General features: G+C 36.5%; 1 protein-coding gene across 2 annotated transcripts in view; it reads right to left on the bottom strand.

The window, feature by feature from the left end:
• The window catches only part of Tmem161b (transmembrane protein 161B), a 66,473-nt gene that overhangs the window by 30,418 nt on the left and 17,401 nt on the right, over positions 1-18,654 (bottom strand). Inside the window, exons 1-3 of one of the 2 annotated variants that reach the window (XM_035440483.1) lie at positions 14,048-14,151; positions 4,476-4,542; positions 809-892 (exon numbers count right to left, since the gene is read on the bottom strand). Coding sequence is in view for 1 of the 2 variants with exons in the window: in XM_027401782.2 (XP_027257583.1) it covers positions 809-892; positions 14,048-14,151 (188 nt within the window). In the remaining variant the exon portion in view is untranslated. Of the gene's footprint in view, positions 1-808; positions 893-4,475; positions 4,543-14,047; positions 14,152-18,654 lie in introns of those variants that run through there. The other variant, XM_027401782.2, reaches the window with a different exon arrangement.

The raw sequence follows: 18,654 nt of genomic DNA, 5'->3' as shown, positions 1-18,654 counted from the left end.
TTTAAAAAGGGAAAGGATCATGCTTAATAAACCAATAAGTGAAAAAGAAGAAGCCTGAGTGGATTCCCAGCTGAGGAAACTAAAGCTAATGTGGAGAGGACGCCAATGTGGACTTTCTCAGAATTAAATACAGGTTCACAACTCTTAAAGCCAGAGGAGTTCTTCAATATGACTATGCCTGAAGTCACTGTGGTTCATTCAATGAGGCTTGCTAAAAGATAGTTAAAACATTAAGCAGACAAATAAAGAGCAGGGGCAAGCCTAAAGCTCAGTGGGGAGCTCTTGCTTAGTAGCACATTGAGGAAAAGCAATGCAGTGACTGAATGAAATGAAGCCTTGTCTACCTCTAAGTCCATACATAGGCCAGTCTATCCAGAAACACAATATAAAGCAGTGGTATGTTATCTAGCAATAATAGTAGTAAAGATTCCCAAATATCTTTGAAAGACTAGTAGACATCATTGCAGCTCTTCTCTTAATCAACCCAAGTAAATATCTATAAAATACTGTTTTCATAACTTAAATAAAACATTAACAACTTTTGAGTAAAATAACAACCGACTTACATTTACAAATTGTTTTCACTTACTGAGATTTATTGGTTCTGACGTTAAATTAAAATTAACCACTCAAGAATAGTTAATCTTTGAGTAAAATAATTACTATTTTTTGCTTATATTGGAATTGCTATTTTACTGGAATCTGCATGGATTCTGATCTGAAATTTCCTTAATCAAAGCATAAACTATACCTGCATATATGATGCTAAATATTTAACGTCAGAAATTCATCAAGGTAACGAACTCACCTGTCCTTTTTGCTCTTTCCTTTCTGCTGCTTCCCTGCAAGGATTCTTAATTCTTCTTCTGAAGGATGCTGATACCATCTCAAACTAAGGGAGAAAAAAAGCCCTTTTAAGTAAGTCACTTAAACTTGCCAAATAATTCTACAAATATTTACTGAGTTTCCAATTTGTGAAGACACTGTAGGGAAATAATCAGGTGACAACTGTAATACAAACAGACATTGCTATTTAAGCCTTATAAAGCTTATCAGATGCATACCCAGCCAACACTTAGATGCACTTACTAGATGCCAGGTCCTCCTATGCTGAATGGATGTCTAATATCGCACTGTTCCATAAACGACATTAATTCGACACCATCCTTCATTTAAATAAAGTGATAGTTAGCTTTTAAAGAGCTGACTGAGTTATCCCTCATATTTGTAAGTTATCTTTTTCTCCTTTTTATCACACGAAATATCCTTGTCATTTAATCTTCCCAAGCACCAACCACTTCACTATGACTTTTCTGTTTTACAGAGTAGTCTCACTATTTACCAATCATTTAAATTTAATAATCTTATCTTACCCTTAGTGTATCCAAATGTTACCATCAGTTTGTCCAACACTTTAAACTCTCCCAACTTTACTGCAAACAGTTTACTTCAAACCTGAACTCCACTCATAGTCTTCTGTGGCCATGGCTATCATCAAACTCTCTCCCAGATCCTTCTGCCTTCCCTTGGACATCCTTCTCATCCACCCACTCAGAGTCCACTTAGTTCTTTTTCCATAATGTATATCTTTTCAATGTATATTAGCACATTTAAAGTCTTCCCAAGGCAACACGATGGGTAGGGTATGACAGGTCCTTGCTACTACATTGTTAAAAAGGATAAATAAAAGGCTTCTGCTCCTACACTATTTTTTAAATCACAAAACTCTGGATTATAATATGACATGTCCAAATTTAAGGAAATATCAGAAACTAATTCGCTCTTTTTTTAAAACACTACAGATTTGACAATTTGAGCAAAGACTGAACATTTGATATAAAAGAACATGATAAAAATTCTGAGATGAAATTGGAATTATGTTAATTTTTAAGTTTACATTTAGAAAGATAATGAAATATTTATGGCTAAAATAATGCAATGTTTGAAATTTACAACAAAATATGTTGGGGTAGGGTAGATGAAGCCAAGAACAGAATTAACATGTCTGAGGACACAGGAATTCATGATATTCGTCTGTCTGCTCTGTGTCTGAAACTCCCTACTAAGACCTATCCCAAGGCCTTAGTGTGAACAGAACTTGTGACTTCCTGCTCCCACAGCCCTGCATGAGCCCAGAGCTCCCATCTCCAGATTCCTTTGCAATCATTTCCTACTTTGAAAGGACACACTCCCTTGACTAAAATGACATTTTATTTCTCACAAATTCTTTCCTCTTTGGGGGCTTTTACATACATTCTTCTCTCTGGCTATAAACACCTACACTCCAATTTATTTCCTGTTTCACAAGGCAGTGATAGAGAATTTATCTATTGCCTATTTGCTCATTCTGGGTAATGCTTCAAAAGCTCAAAGTGACGGGTAGTTTGTTATGCTAATGAGGGAATGCTAGCTCCAGGATAGAATCTGATCACAAGAAACCCCAAACACATGATGAAAGGGTTGGAATTTGCAGTCACTTAATCCCCAGTTTCGTGGGAAAGGGACTATAGTTTGAGTTCAGTCATTTAAATCAATAATATAAAATCTACTACATAAAATTCTATCTATGGATGAAACACCCTAAAACTCTGGATGCCAAAGCTTGCTGTAATCTTCTGGTTGGTTAACACAGGGACAGGCCCAGAGAGGAAACCTTCAAGGTGAGAACCAAAAACTGATCAGGTGAGACAGGGAGCCCAAAGCACCAGGTCCTGAAATGTCGTTGTGCAGGCAGCAGAGGGCTGGCCACAAAAGGACAATGCATGTTTAGATAGCATGGCATTGCTACAAATATAATGGATGTCCAGCACTATTAATGCTGGACATGCAAGGGGCTATGAAGTAAGCAGTACAGGTCAGGGAATCCTCAAGTGAACAGTGATGTCATCTTTTATATGACTATTTTTAGCGAAATGCAACATTCATATGGGTTTTGTATAAATGTGGCCTTGAGGACAGAGGTCTTTGCCGACATGTATCTGTCTACACGCTTGTCTTCCTGTGACTATGTCCTCCTGTTCATGGCTTTGTGTGTGCCTTGAGACCTTTGTGTGGAGTGAACAGCCTATGTCCTATCTGCCTCAGACTCTTGACATCTTCTTAAACTTCCAGGCCTCCCATGACCCATTCTTTACTGTCATGGAACTTGGACTCACACCTCAGCTCTCTGGCCAGGACACCTGGGAAGTTCTGCTTTCCTGCCCCTACAGACCCTTGCCTTGATGCTCTACACGAAGGTGGAAGGTGGGGAACTAAAACTACATTAATCCCTTCTGGTGATCAGCTTTGGAACTGGGTGTCTAAATTTTTATCATAAGTGTGTTGTTACATATTTCCCCCAATCTCAGCCCATCTCCTAACTGGTTATAGGGTTACCTCTTTAGAGGAGAACTGTTAAGGCGCAGGAAAAGGTTCTTTAAACAAAGATATTACCTTCTAGCCACAGAAATGAAATCTACCTCTGGGTGGAAACAAGCCTTTGTTTCCTCCTTAAGGAGTTTATCCAGTTGAGCAAGTTAACTACCACGTTAAGGGGGCACACTTTAGGAAGGCAGATTCACCTAATTTTATGTTAAAAAAGAGGGGAGGAATATTTACTCCTTTAATGAGATACTAGACCTTTCCTTCCCAGAATTCCCACCCTCTGTACAGTTGCTCAAAGAGCAGCTGATCTCTTTTCTTTTCCCTTGTCTTCATCTCTTTTGAAAACATTCTGTACCTGATGCTTTGGGTTTCCTCACTCTTTGTGTCAAGTTTTCTAACCAGTTTTTGGCAGTGGCTTCCTGCTTCTGAATCAATGCCTAACTCTAAGAGGCACTTTCTCTTCTCCAGTCTGCTTCTCTAGGCAACTGCTGAGATTTATAGCTTGCCCGCCCTGGAGTTTTTCTTTTAAGACTCAATAAACCTGCCCTAAAGATTTCTGTGCTTAAATTCCTTTATTACTGAGACTAAGAACCCAAGGGGGGGCGGGGCCTGCTTGTGCAAATCTAATGGTCCTTCCCAAATTTTCTGGTAATACTAATTCTACATGCGAAGGACACAGAAACTATGTATGTGCCTTTCCCCAGAGCTTATCATATGTGCATTTTGTACAGAATGATAAGTACAGAAGTTTTTGAATTCTATGAATCACTCTATGAATTACTGAATTGTGGCACAGCCAGCTGCCAGTTGATTAGATAACAGAACAGTACTCTGACTTTCCTGAAGCTGACTTACTATTTTACTATTTTTTTGTTTTAGTATACTTCAAAGCTAGTATAGTTACTGGCATATAGTAAGTGCTCAAAAAGGATCACTGAACCAAAATAATTCAGTTTTCCTCCTAGCTTAATGGATACACACACACACACACACACACACACACACACACACACACACACACACACACACACACACATCAAGTCCCTACATTACAATTAACAGATGAGAAGGAACTTCCTGCTATTTCCATTCAAGTCCAGAACTTAACTTACAGTTGATTCTCGTTATTCGCGGTAGTTATGTTCTATAAAGTCGCCGCGAATCACTGAACCATTGCTCCTAGGGGAAATACAGGGTTAGGTTCCTGTGAGCCTCTGGTCACAACAGCTTTCATCAACTGATCAAGACATAACCTTGTTATATGGGTTTCTATTATAAAATGCTTTATTTAAGATTGCTGATTTATTAACATTTAATTCACAGCAAGAGCACTATCTCATGCATGAATATAGCCTTTCTAATGTCTACAGTCATCAACAAGGCATTTTCCCATGTTCTGCTAATCATTCCAACATAATTTCCACAAGCTACATCACAGTTTTTCTGTGCTTATGAATATTAGACAATGTGTGAGTCTTATGTTTGGAGGTCATTCTATTTTGTTTCTTTGTAACATGATTTCTCTATGTAGTTCTGGCTCTCACTATGTCCAGGAACTCACTATGTAGATCAGGCTGGCCTCAAACTGCTTCCTGAATGCTGGGATTAAAGGCTTGCACTACTGCTCCCAGCCTGGAGGTCATCTTTTTAAAAGTCAAAGTGAAATACAAGTAGCTTTGACTAGACAAACAGGACGCCTACTTAAAAGAGTTAAAAGAAGCAGCCAAACTGTCCCGACTGGGAAAACATGTGTAGGTCCACACAAACTTTTTACCAACTTGGAGAAGTCCATGACTGACTAGGAAAGCTCTGTCCACATACTGGCTCTGGGGTTACAAATATTTTAGTTTGTGGGAAAATCTCAAGTGTAGAATGAAGAAATATTGGTGAATGCATGGTATTCAGAAGAACATACAAGCAACTACGCATTTAGAAGACTAAATTTAGTTGTTTGGCTTTGAGAAATTAAACATAATGAGTGAAAAATCACAGAATTAATGAAATATCTTTAAAAAACTTTTATCATAAAAGAACTGTTTCTTTAGAAATTGATTCAGGATGGTCACACTTATTTGTGTGATACGTAATGTATGCATGTGTGTATATGCTCACATGCACACATGAACTAGAGGAGGATGTGGTGTAAGAATGTATGTACATGCTCATGAACTAGAGGAGGATGTGGTGTAAGCACATGTGTATATGCTTGCCTGTACACATGAACCAGAGGGGGCAGAACACTGGATGTCCTCTATCACTCACTCTCCTGCCCTACTCCTTTGAGGCCATAGTCTCTCCTGGAACCCGGATGGAACTTACACGTTGAGTTACTGCCTTTCTGTCAGGCAGGCAGTAAGCCTCAGAGCTGCTCCTGTCTCTGCCCACTACTGTAATAAGGTGACAGGTACATTATGGGATCACATTTGGTTTGTTTTATGGATACTTAGGATCCAAACCCAGGTTCTCATGGTTGCACAGCAAGTGTTTCACTCACTCACTGAGCCATCTCCCCAGCCCCTAGCTTATATTTATAAGTCCATTTTTCTATAATGGAATAGAATCTATAGTTCTTATTAGGTAATTTAAATTAACTTTATTAGGATTATTTTTATAGATGAACTCTAATGATACTGGAACATCTATTTCTAATCTACCTCTCATTCATTCATTCCTCAACCATTTATGAAGAGCCCATCATGTTCCAGATACTTTGACATGGTTATATACTTGATTCAAAAATCAAGTTAAATAAAGCCAAAATCCTTGCTTTTTTATGATGCTGCTATTCCAATCATGGTAGAATTTAATCAATTATCTATTGAAAAATAAATTCCAAGCTGTGATACCACATGAAAAATAAAAAACAAATGGTGAAAATATGAGATTTCACTTATTAGATATATGATTAGATATATGGGAGAAAAAAAAAGAACAAACTTTCCTGAATCTGTACTTAACCAGTATCCTAATGGTTAGGAAATGGAGAAGAGCATTTCAAGCAAGAAACAGCATGTCCAAAATGACAGAGCTTAAAGAAATACACAACGACATAGTAACTAAAAACCCAACAAGGCAATAATATCAACAAAAAAATTCTTTAAGAGGTAAACTCAAAAGGTAAGCAAGGATCAGATTGTGCCAAGCCAAGCCTTAGAGGTGACAGTATGGAGTATAGACATTATGCTAAAATGATAGTCTCAAACTCGGAAGTCTCAAACAAAATAAGACTTATTTTGTTGCTCTGTACATCAGTGGGAGGCAAGAAACAATAGCAGGAAGATGTACTCTGGACAGCAAATCACCAGGCAAAACTCAGATGAATGCTGGCATGATTTCCTTTAATAACTGTCAGTACTTTGCAGTTTCAGGGTTCCTACTTTCTACATTTTGTCTTAGGAAAATGACTACATGTTTGCAACAGCTGTACTGGGCCTTCCTAACATGGCTACAAGAATTATAAAGAGGAAAGTTGTTAACTATGTTAAGCAAAAAGCATAATGTAATTTGTTAGTATATTATGGCATGACTAATGGGGGAAATTAAAAAGATTAGGAGGAAATGCAATATTTACATTATTATTACCTTTATGTCATGGGCAATTAATCCATTAATTTTTTTTACACTTTTATCAATTTGCCATGTTTGCCAAGCTCAGTAGGTGAGCTTTTTGAAGTGGAAAACAACAAAAGATACACATTAAAAAGGCAGCCCATTCCACATAGATGGATAGTCTCTCAGCCTAGACACATGGGAAGAGCGTAGGCCCTACTCCAAATGACATGACAGACTTTGAAGATTCCCCCATGAAAGGCCTCACCCTTCCTGGGGAGCAGAAAGGAGCTGGGATGGGGACTGGTGGGGGGAGACAGGGGAGGAGGAAAAGGGAGAGTGAACTCAGATTGACATGTAAAACAAGCTTGTTTCTAATTTAAATAATAGGAAAAAAAATTAAAAAAGGCTGTCACTAAGACCTGAACCTCTCACGTTTAAATATATTAATTTCAGTGCATTTGCTAGTAGTTAGCTTGGTTGAGTACTCCGTGTTTTTTTTTCCCCACTTATGTTGAGTTTATATTAGTAGCAATATTCCAGACAATATTAAAGCTAAGCTGCTGTTGTACTTTACTAAATTACTGAATCAAGTTTATAATGGTCATTCTCCCATCAGACACTTACATAAAAGATCTGACCACTATAACTATTCAGTAACACTGAAAATCAAGTAGGAGAAACTGTAGAATTATTGGTCTGGACTTGGCTATAAAAATTTAAGTAGCTGGGTCATTTACATCAAACCTCTTTAGAAATTTTAAATGGAAATGACCATGAATAACTATACAAAAACAGTATTAACAGAGCAAGCTATGATAGTTTTATCATATAATTATGCAAAACTTTATTTCAGGGCATAATACACACTACTAAAAATAGAATGTTTGTGTCTCTCCAAACTCTTCTGCTGAAGTCTAGTAACCTGTGTGATAATATCTGGATATGGGCTTTTTGGAGGAAAGTGGGTCATACACATGGAGTCTCGGCCAGGCATTGGTGGCGCACGCCTTTAATCCCAGCGCTCGGGAGGCAGAGGCAGGGGAATCTCTGTGAGTTCGAGGCCAGCTTGGTCTCCAGAGCGAGTGCCAGGATAGGCTCCAAAGCTATACAGAGAAACCCTGTCTCGAAAAACCGAAAAAAAAAAAAAAAAAAAAAAAAAAAAGGAGTCTCAATGAACTGGATCCAAGATCTTTTCAAACAGATCAGAAAGTTGGTTTTCTCTTTCTGCCATGTTGAAGATACCCAGAGAAGTCAGCAGTCTGCAAACTCGCAAAAACTCAGAAGAACCAGGTCACATTAGCATCCTGATCTCATGAATTCCAGGCTCCAGGACTGTGAAGAGACCGGTTTCTGCTTACACAAGCCACTTACACAAGTCAATGATACTTTGTTAGAGCAGTCCAACTGACAAAGGCAGTAACTAATGGCAATTTCAGTTTTTATTCTAAATGTTCATAACTATATTAGGTGGGGATAAATAATCCTTTGCTATTTGTTGAAATATTTCAAAGAATATCATAAACCTGGAAGTTATTAAGGCAGAAAGCAAGGACTCAAACATTCCATAAAGGCAGTATCTGAAGATTTAAATATTTCCCTTAGGTCTTAGGTCCTACCTACTGTGCATTTGAATAGTTGGTTACTCTTACAAAAAGGAACTTCCAGATTGTTGACTCAGACAACATGCAACCAACAACAGGCAAAAAGAATCCCAACAACTGAATATTGAGGTGTTTGTTATAACACCCTACTTACTCAATATGGAATGAGACAATATTAGAATACATTTGATCAAATTATAACTGAATTTTAAGCTATTACTAATGTGTGTGATGTGAGAGAGAGACAGAGACAGAGAGAGAGAGACAGAGAGAGAGAGTCAGAGAGAGTGTGTACATAAGAGCATGCATGCCTGGGCACAAATGTGGGAGTCAGTTTTCTTCTACTATGAGGAGTTCTGGTTTATGGGGCAAGCATTTTTACCCACTGAGCCATCTCACGAGTCCCCAAAACATATTTCTGCTGAGGGACATATGAAGGAAGGCAGCAAACCAAAATGAGAAATTAGAAAAATGAAAATGTAAAGAGAAATGCATGCATGAGGTTAAAGCTGAGCAACAAGCAAGGTGGCAAAGAAACTACCATGAGTCTGCAGTACTCTGTGTCCATGCAAACCCACTATTCAAATGTAAGAAGACTGTAACCTATCACTTACCTCTGTGCAAAGAGGGCCAAGCAAACTTCAAAACAAAAAGTAACTTTTAATACAACAGAAAGTAGAGAATTCTTTGGCTCAAGTGAGTGGTTAGAGAAAGCTGTTTACTCTAACTATACAAAGCAAGCAACTTCTTAGGACTGCCCTAAAGGTAAAAACTGGAAGTCTAAGAGAGCATCAGCCTCTGAAGAGTTGGTTTTCAGGTTCAGCAGCATACTTCATGGCATACCAGCCTAAGAGATGCTACTACTAAACGACACAGCTTCTCATAAAAGAGAAATCCCTTCAACCAAGTCTGGTAATCTTTAAAAAAGTATAACTAACACTTCAGATAACAATGGCTGAGGAAACCTGCAACCCAACCAGATGGATTTTAGGATTCAGATTTTGGAATATTTGCATACCAGTGGTATCCTGGGGTTGGGATACAAATGTAATTACAGAATTTGTTTGTTTTAACATACATACAACCTGGAGGCAATTTTAAACATTGTTTTTAATGTACATACACTTTCACTTTTGCCTGGAACATAAGGTATAGAACTGTCTACTTGTGGTATTACACAGAAGTTTAAAAATGTTTCAGACTTTAGATAATTTTAGATTCTGAATGGTCACTATGTATTCTCCTACTATAGATTGGAAGGATGGAACATAAAAGATATGGAATAAATTTAATTTCAAATGACAAAGTAAGAGGTACAGAATGAGCAGTAAGATACTAATTAAACTTTACTTCATAGTATGCTTCTGTAATCAAAATCAGTGTTGATGTGCCTTTTGATTTAGAATATAACATGGCTAGGTGCCAAAGAATAACACTAAGAACACAGTAAGTGAAGAGAAATCATATACTAGCAGTAACTACCAGTGAGTATATACTACATATATACCACATTCTAAAAGGAAAAAGTACTGCGTGAAAAGAAAGCAACAAAGATAATCCGAAATTACTCAACTGCCAACAGAAATCATAGTTCCACTGTTAGAGAAACACATCACATTTAAAACTCTGTTCACATATGGCAGTTCCAAGACAAGATGTAGAGTAAAAGAGAAGCTGCTATTACTCCAGCAAATACAGGAGTTCACCCCTTATACTTGGTGTTTCGTACCAAAAACACTTAGCGGGTACTCTTGAAACCCTTAATATTCTATGTTTTTTCTTATATATACCTATTGGTAAAATTTAATTTATAAATTAGAGTAACAATGAATAATAAGCAGCAAATTATAGCAAGATACTATAATAAGAGTTGTTAATATTGCCTCATAATTTCACTGTACTCTCCTAAGTATGTAATGGAGCCGAGTCATACAACACCTGGGTGATCAGATGAAGTGAGAGGTAAATTGGCTTAGGCAACCTGATCTGTGGTGTAAAGACACTTGAAGGCAGCACTCTGATAGCAAGCAAGTAAACCTCTTCCCCTGACCCGAGTCTTAAGTGACCTATCAGGCAGGTAGCTGTAGTGTGGCCAGTGAGGAACAAAGTGCAGTTTCATTTTGCTACTCAGAATGGTGGGTGTGCCAGTTTAAAGATAAGCTCTTTATTCTGAAGTCTCTTCCATTCAGTGTTTTCAGACTGAGATGGACTGTAGTGGAAAGCAAATCACAGGTTTGGGGAAAACCACTGCTAGACTATGACTTGGGTTTGGAGCTGCTTATTTCTCATTATATGGATCGCAGAAAACTACTTCCAACTTGTTTGCCCACATGTAAAAAATGGAATTAATACCATCTTGTTTTTATTACTGAGGTACAATGAAAACAGTATTGCCCCTTCCTTCTGACCTTTAGCTACCTGTAGTCTAAAAGCCCCAACTTATAAAATGAATGAGTCTAGTTCCAAGCTTGATACCTCAGAATCTCTTGATCCACAATCCACCCTTTTCATTTGCCAACCAGCACAGCATTTTACAGTAGACTCTAAGGTCATAGAAAGAACACAAAAAGCACAACAAGCAAGACAACTAGAATCCCCATCTTTCACCACTTAAAAGATAACTGAATTCCTTAATCACTATTTTGTGAAGAGTTCACCTGAAGAGCTTGAAAGGTTCAGGTATTAATGCTGACCTGCCTGTACCTCTTTAAGAGACAGACTCCGCCCCCAACAATGGGTGGGACGAGCACTGTGACATCCCACATCAGGTCACTCATAACTGCTTAGAAACTCTGCATATGCCCTCACCTCTCCCCCCACCCCACCGTTAACCACTAATTCTCTTTTCTTTGTTTTCCCTCCCTCTCTCCCTCCCTACTCCCCCCTCTCTATTTCAGATGGTCGACCACTAATTCTCCCTTACTCTCTGCCCTGCTCTGTTCTTTACATTTCTCTCTGTCCCCCTCTCGCTCTCCCGCCCTGTAATAAAACTCTACGTTTAATGTACCCACCAGGGTTCATGGTCCACCTCCATCTGAATACTTCTATTTTAAGCAAAAACAACAGAGTTGCCCTATCACACTGCTTCCCCATTTCCCATTCCTGTCTGGCAGAAGGGAAACCTACAGTAATTCATATGCACTGGGATTCTGGAGGTTATAACCAGTCCCAGTGCATCTCTTTTCCAAATTCACTCAGAGTATCCAAATGAGACACTAGATTTAAAAAAAAAAAAAACCTGTCAGTATGCTTTTCATAAATACAAAGGATTACCTTTTAATATTAATGGAATTAAACCATTAAAGGCTTTACAGGCTTTTTTCCTTAACAAACAAAAACTATTACAGTAACGTTATTTAGTGAACACTAAAGAATAATAAACTTTTAATATTAAAAGACTTGTTAATTCTAACCCCTATGGAAGGCCTCGTCCTCCCTGGAGAGCAGAAAGGATATGTGATAGGTAGGGTTTTAGTTGGTGGTGGTGGTGGTGGTAGGGGAGGAGAGGAGGGAGAAGGAACTGGGATTGACATGTAAAACAATCTTGTTTCTAATTCAAATAAAAAAAAGTCTTGTTAATTTTAAAAACTGCTTGTTTTGTTAGATACAGTTGCTTATTCTTTGAAGGTACTGACTCCTTTGGAAAACTGGCTGAACTATTAACCACTGCACTGCAAAGACACAAAGAGATACAGGACATAAGTTAACATGAACTGAAGTCCTAAGTTTTAAGAAAATCGTGATTTATTTATATTATCAAGGAATAATTGAATAGTAGGATGATATACACAAAAACTAAGAAAAAAATGGACCCAAGTTCTTTAGCATACTGTTGATTAGTGATATCTATACATGTATTCATCCACAAAAACATCTCGATAAACAGTTCTATTAAACACAGTAATTTCCAAGTCATTCTATAATAGTTTTCAATTGCTCAAATGGCTTCCAATGAAAACTATCATTTATGATTAACAGTACATAAGCCACTAAGAATATCTAAATGTTTTTCAATTTTAACACAGTATGGTTTCATATCACTGAAGGTTAACAAAACAGTAATTATTCTAAATGTTATAAAAATCAATGATATTATTCTACTGAATTGATTGACAGAGCTGAAGTGAGTCCAAAATGTCAGCATCAAACTTTACAAATGTAGACAATATTAAAACAAAACAAAAAAAAAACAGTAAGGATATGAACTAACAGAAGTAATTTACTAGAATATATGGCTATTAATAGAACTTTCCTTAGCATTAAAGGCAGCCTGTATCAATACAAGATACAATCTGTTTACATAACAAGTTAATGTGAAATATGACACATTCTTGTAAAGGACCAAACTTTGAGTGACAGGATGTAGCTCAGCAAGAGCACTTAGCATAAATAGTACCCTGATACCCTTAGTTCAATTCCCAGCACCACAAAAAAGAAAACTTTAGAACACATTATTCTAATATTAACAACTTTATTTTATATTTTTTATTTTATATATTTTAAGGTTTTATATGTTTAGTTTTAAGTCATTTACTTAGAACTAATGATATGGAATACAAAATAAGTAAACAACACTAAACCTACATAACAAAATTACAGTCATAGATGACATATCTGTACGTGGGCTTCTCAATTTTATCAAAAAATTTCATCATTATTTATTTAAAATACATTTAAACACTTTATTTCACATCATCAGCATACATACAAATGTGCAGTATTAAAAACTCTTAAATCTGAATATTTTTCTATATTTAACTACCACACAGAGAAAAGTATGAAACATAGCAAAACCAAATAAAACAGGAATTAAATTAGATGATGGAAATTTGATTTTTTTTTAAGAGAATAGGCTTCTAAATGAAAGGTCTAGTTGTCTTGCTGCATAAGAAATTATTATTAAGAGAACCACCTATTGTGTTCAAATTTCAGAAGGTCTAAACAAAAGAACATGGTCAACATTTGGTCATCTATTGAAGTAATGGTACCAAATTTATCACTGACCTTTCATTAACCACATATGACTTATATTTCTGTGTATAAATTTTTCTGTAACTCTATCATCTAATTTCTTTTCTTCTGATTTTATTATATTATATTCTCAGTGGCCAGAGAATACATGGAAGAAAGAAAAGGAAGAATGGGAATAGGAACTGAATTTTTATCCCTTGCCCAGTTGCTCTTGCACAATACAAATAAACCACCATGTCGAGAGAAAGCAAGATTTTCTCACATTAGATCATAAACAAAATATCACTACAATTCTCTGTTGTTATTTTAGAAACAAATTTGAATTAGTACTTAGAGGAAGATACTCAGCCGTGTAAGCTGAATGGAGACAGGTGCCAGGCATTGTCCAGTTGAGGTGGTATATGCTTACAATTTTAGTACTTGGGAGGCAGAAAGAGAAAGGTGGGGAACTGAAGGTACCTTAATTACATAGTAAATTCTAGGCCAACCCGGGTTACATGAAGTCTCGTCTCAAAACAATCAAAGGAGTGCCCATTATAATCAGCCTATCCCTTACTTACCTGCCATTACAGAGTAGCCAACGAGCAAGAGAATAGTGAGGTATAATCTTCTGCATGACACTGGCCATCACCATGGTAACAACCAGCTGTATACCTATCACACCCTGTGTGAAAAAGGAAACAAATAAATTTAACAATAAATTAATGTGTGGGGATGTTGCTGGAAAACTCCATATATTTTGAAAATTGTAGCTTAAGAAAATTAACTTTAACAATAAAATATCTCATTCTTGTAGCATTTAGGTATTCAAGTCCACATACCTAGTTTAAACTTAATGCACAGAATGAGATGTCACTCACATAGTTCTCTCTTCAAATTATTATCACATGCATGGGAATACAAGTAAAATAAACATCCACAATTTATTCCAAATAAATACTCTATATAAATTAAGGGTATCTGGCCAATTTTGGTGAAAATTCTATAAGGTGCTGAGAAGGTATATTCTCTTGTGTTGTGTGAAATGTTCTGTAAATATGTCAGGTTCATTTGGTTTGTAATGTCTGTTAACTCCAGAATTTCTCTGTTTAGTGTTAGTTTGGATGATCTGTCTAACTGTTGGGATCAAGGTAGTAAAATCTCCCACTCTCAGTGGGAATCAATCAGTGTGTGAAGGTTAATATGTGATTTAAACTGTAGTAGGGTTTCTTCTACTAACTTGGGTGCCCTTGTGTTTGGTGCAAATTTAAATAAAAGTCATCTTGGTGGATTTTTCCTTAATGAATATGTAGTGTCCTGCCCTGTATCTTCTGGTTGGTTTTTGTTTGAAGTCTATTTTGTCATATATTAAAATGGCTATACCATTTTGCTGCTTAGATTCATCTGCTTGGAATATCTTTTTCTATCCTTTTACTCTGGGGTGATATCTATCCTTCATGTTAAAGTGTGTTTCTTGGATGCAGTAGAAGGGTGAATTCTGTTTTTTGCTTTCATTGTGTTAATCTGTGTCGTTTTACTCAAAAATTGAGACAACTGGTGTTGAGAGGTATCAATGAGCAGTGTCTGTCTTTTCCTGTTAATTTGTGTGATTGTGCTTTCCCTTTGATTTGTTGGTCCAGGATTATTATTTCTAGTGTTTTGTTGGGTGTGTTTAACCTCTTCAGGTTGGAATTTTTCCTTCTAGTAATTTCTGTTGGGCTTGATGCATAGATAGTGCTTAAATTTGGTTTTATTGTATAATGCCTTATTTTCTCCATCTATTGTGATTGAAAACAACCGAGGCTATTGCCAAGACTACAGGTTGACTTCTGCAAGCTGATGACAAGGCCCTATTACTGAAGATAACACATACAAAACTCACTGAACATGGAGAAGTCAAGCTGCTGCCTACATATCGGTTTCTACATACTAGCTAGTATCTTTAGTAAAAGAAGATACTATTCATGCTACTAAAGGGGAAATGAAAACATCAACCCAGCTACAAACCTTCTGATCTACAAAGGTGTCCTGCCTACATGATATGTTAGTGTAGTGCGGGCAACCAACCAATATCCGATTTGACTTAAGGCTTACTCCATGAGATGGAAACCTTACCCAGCACTGTCTGGGTGACCAAGAATCTGAGGCTAGATAGCCCAATGACCTATGGGAAAATAAAATACTACTGTTCTAGGAAGAGAACATAGCATTAAAATGACTCCTAATGACACCATGTTATATACATAGATCAGTGCCTTGTTCAACCATCATCAGAGAAGCTTCCTCCTACCGCAGATGGAAACAAACACAGAGACCCACAGCCAGACATTATACAGAGACCTTGGAACATTCAGCCCTAAACAGTATATTTCCATGAAGTCCTTTCTCTCAGGGTTCAGAAAACCCTGCAGACAAGGTAGGCATAAAGAGTGCAGGAGCCAGGGGGAATGGAGGACATCATAGAAACAAGTCCGTATACATCAACAGGATGGAAGCATATATGAACTCACGGAGAATGAGGCAGCATGCAGTGATCCTGCACAGGTCTACACCAGACAGGGTCCTAGAAATGAAAGGAGAGTGGACACGTGCCCTATCTGGTACCCAGAAGCAATCTCTAAGTGATAACCACTTGCAAATAAAAATTTAGGTTTCTCTAAGGGATTCTCAAGGGGGGAAACAAACTATCTTAAGGGTAGGCTATATGCCCAGCAACAGACAGCCAGCACAAAATGAACTCAAGGGCATTTTTGGAGATTCCCTGTCTCATAATGTTGTGTCAGGGATATATATATATCCCTGACACAACTCACTCAACAACTTTATTTCTAGGTATTTTAATGTCTTAAATTCTGGCAACTGGGTTATAGATAGAGCATCTTTTATTTCATTTCACATCCAAGGTTACATTATTTTATTTCACATTTTCCACTCTTTTTCCTATAAGTTGTAACAGTTCTGCAATCTCTATACCCTGAATATAATCACAGAAAACTCTTTAACAGTATGCCAGAAGGTTTCTTTATTTGAAATTATAGATTTAAAAGGCAAAGCACTTTTAGTTAGTAAAGTGGTATAGACAAAGTGAGTCTCACTCATCCTGGCTCTGAAATAGTGACAGTAGCCCAGCATCATCAAGGTGAGCAGTACAGCCTCTCACAGACACAAAGACAATTTAACAGTTCAGTCATTTCTGTTCTCAACTGTAAAACCATATTTTAGTCGAATTATATAAAAGTCACCACTATAAAAAGCTATTCCAGCAAGATTGATCTAGAAGATGTAAATGATAGAATGTGATAAACTGGGGAAGGATATTGCTCTTCTTCCTTCAAACCACAAACTATAGTGAGATACTGCTAAAAGCTTTACTGTTAAAGATGTAGACCATGTAAGTAAGGCACAAATAATCCAACAAGATTCAGAGAAACAGATGCAATGATCAAGATTTGGAGATAATGATGCTGTACCTTTGGTACCCAGGGAAGAAAAGCATCCTAGAGATGATGTTGAAAAATTCAGAGACTGATCAAATATGGAGCCAAGAGAGAATTAAGAAACTCACCTTGAGAAAGGCAAATACTATAAAAAAAAAAAAAGCTGGTATGTTCTCTCAGTATTCTAATTCATGTACGACTAAAAACTGAGCAAGGCAAAAGCATAACTCTAATATGTTCAATTTACTGTGTCACTTTCCTCTTCTGAAATGAAGCTGAAAATAGCTTTCCAAAACCTCATCTACCTGCTGTGCTAAACACATTATTCCATAACAGTTCAGCTTTCTAAGAGAAATCAAGTCTTTACTGGAATGTGTCACTATTAGATGACTACACATGTCACACTAAATGGAAACATAACTTTTACCCTAAAACAGGAATCTACATAAAAAGGTTATTTTAAAATTTGTGGAAAATATTTGACCATAGCTACTCCTTTTCATACACATACAGGAAGAGTACCTGGAGTATACTGTCAAATTTCTAATTTTTAGAGAACTGTTTTACTAATTTACTATTTTACTAGTACTAACTTAGACATTAGTAATTGTAATATTCTTCTCAGATTTGAATATCTTAATGTCTCTTAAATATCCTGAATATTTTTCATTATTTCTTTAACAGAAGATACTTAAATAAATTTAACTCTGGAGTTAAACAAATTTCACAACATAAAACTTTTAAACTGATGCACTGAAGCTACAACAACTATCACAGTTGAACCTCAAACATGTTACCACAAAGCCTTAATGGTTTTATTAATGCTTCAAAACAATAACTTAGCCAAACAGTTTCTATCTGGATTCACTGACTCTAGGTTCAGATTCCCTTGACAATTGGAACTGGGAAAATCAACTTATAAAATAGTTTAGGGATCCAAGACTTGGGTAAAGCCTATAATACCTTGGGGTGAACCTTTCCAAGTCTAATAACCTAAGGTCATGAAAAGCAAGAAAAAGTTACATTTTTAGTATTTTAGAAGAATGATCATTTCAAGGTTTGTCATTAATAATAGGTTTAAAAAATCCTACCAATGAAAATTAAGTAATTCTCAAATAAATAAAATATATACCAAATACCAGTAGTTTCTTCTGCTTGTCAACACTGGAAACAAAACTTCAATAGTAAAATACAACCATGTTTTAATTTTAAATTTTAAGCTTTGAAAATTATGTTACCCTCAGTGGAGTTGACACTTTGTTATGTTTCATTAAACTAGCTCTCCTGCTGACAAACAAATTGAAAGGAAACACACATTGTTTACTATTAGAGGACATATTTGCATATAAACTTGGGACTCAGATCACCCCAAATGGTTTCAATTATCATCTCCCTTACAAAAAAAGAGAAAGGCTATTACCCATCGACCTTCCCCCTTTTTTTCTCAGCTGTTTAAAACATTTTAGTGACTGATACCAAGACATACTGAGGCAGATTTCTTAAACATGCAGAAACCATTTTTACTCCAAAAGAACAGGAAACATCATTTCAACCTAGATTGATAAAAATCTTAAGAACTGACACTTTCGGAATTTAAACAAATCTTCTCTAGACAATCAACAAAGGGAAGCAGAATCTAAATGACCAAATTCAGGCAACTACCTGGTTATAGACTCAAGTAGAACCCAGGTACCTAATTTCAAATGTAATGATTTTTCTACTAAAGTCTATTGAGTTCACCTAATTAACAT

Source organism: Cricetulus griseus, chromosome 2 (assembly GCF_003668045.3).
Source record: "Cricetulus griseus strain 17A/GY chromosome 2, alternate assembly CriGri-PICRH-1.0, whole genome shotgun sequence".
Lineage (NCBI taxonomy): Eukaryota > Metazoa > Chordata > Mammalia > Rodentia > Cricetidae > Cricetulus > Cricetulus griseus.
The sequence above is the reverse complement of the archived record's forward strand: the minus strand, read 5'-3'. Positions and strand labels throughout refer to the sequence as shown.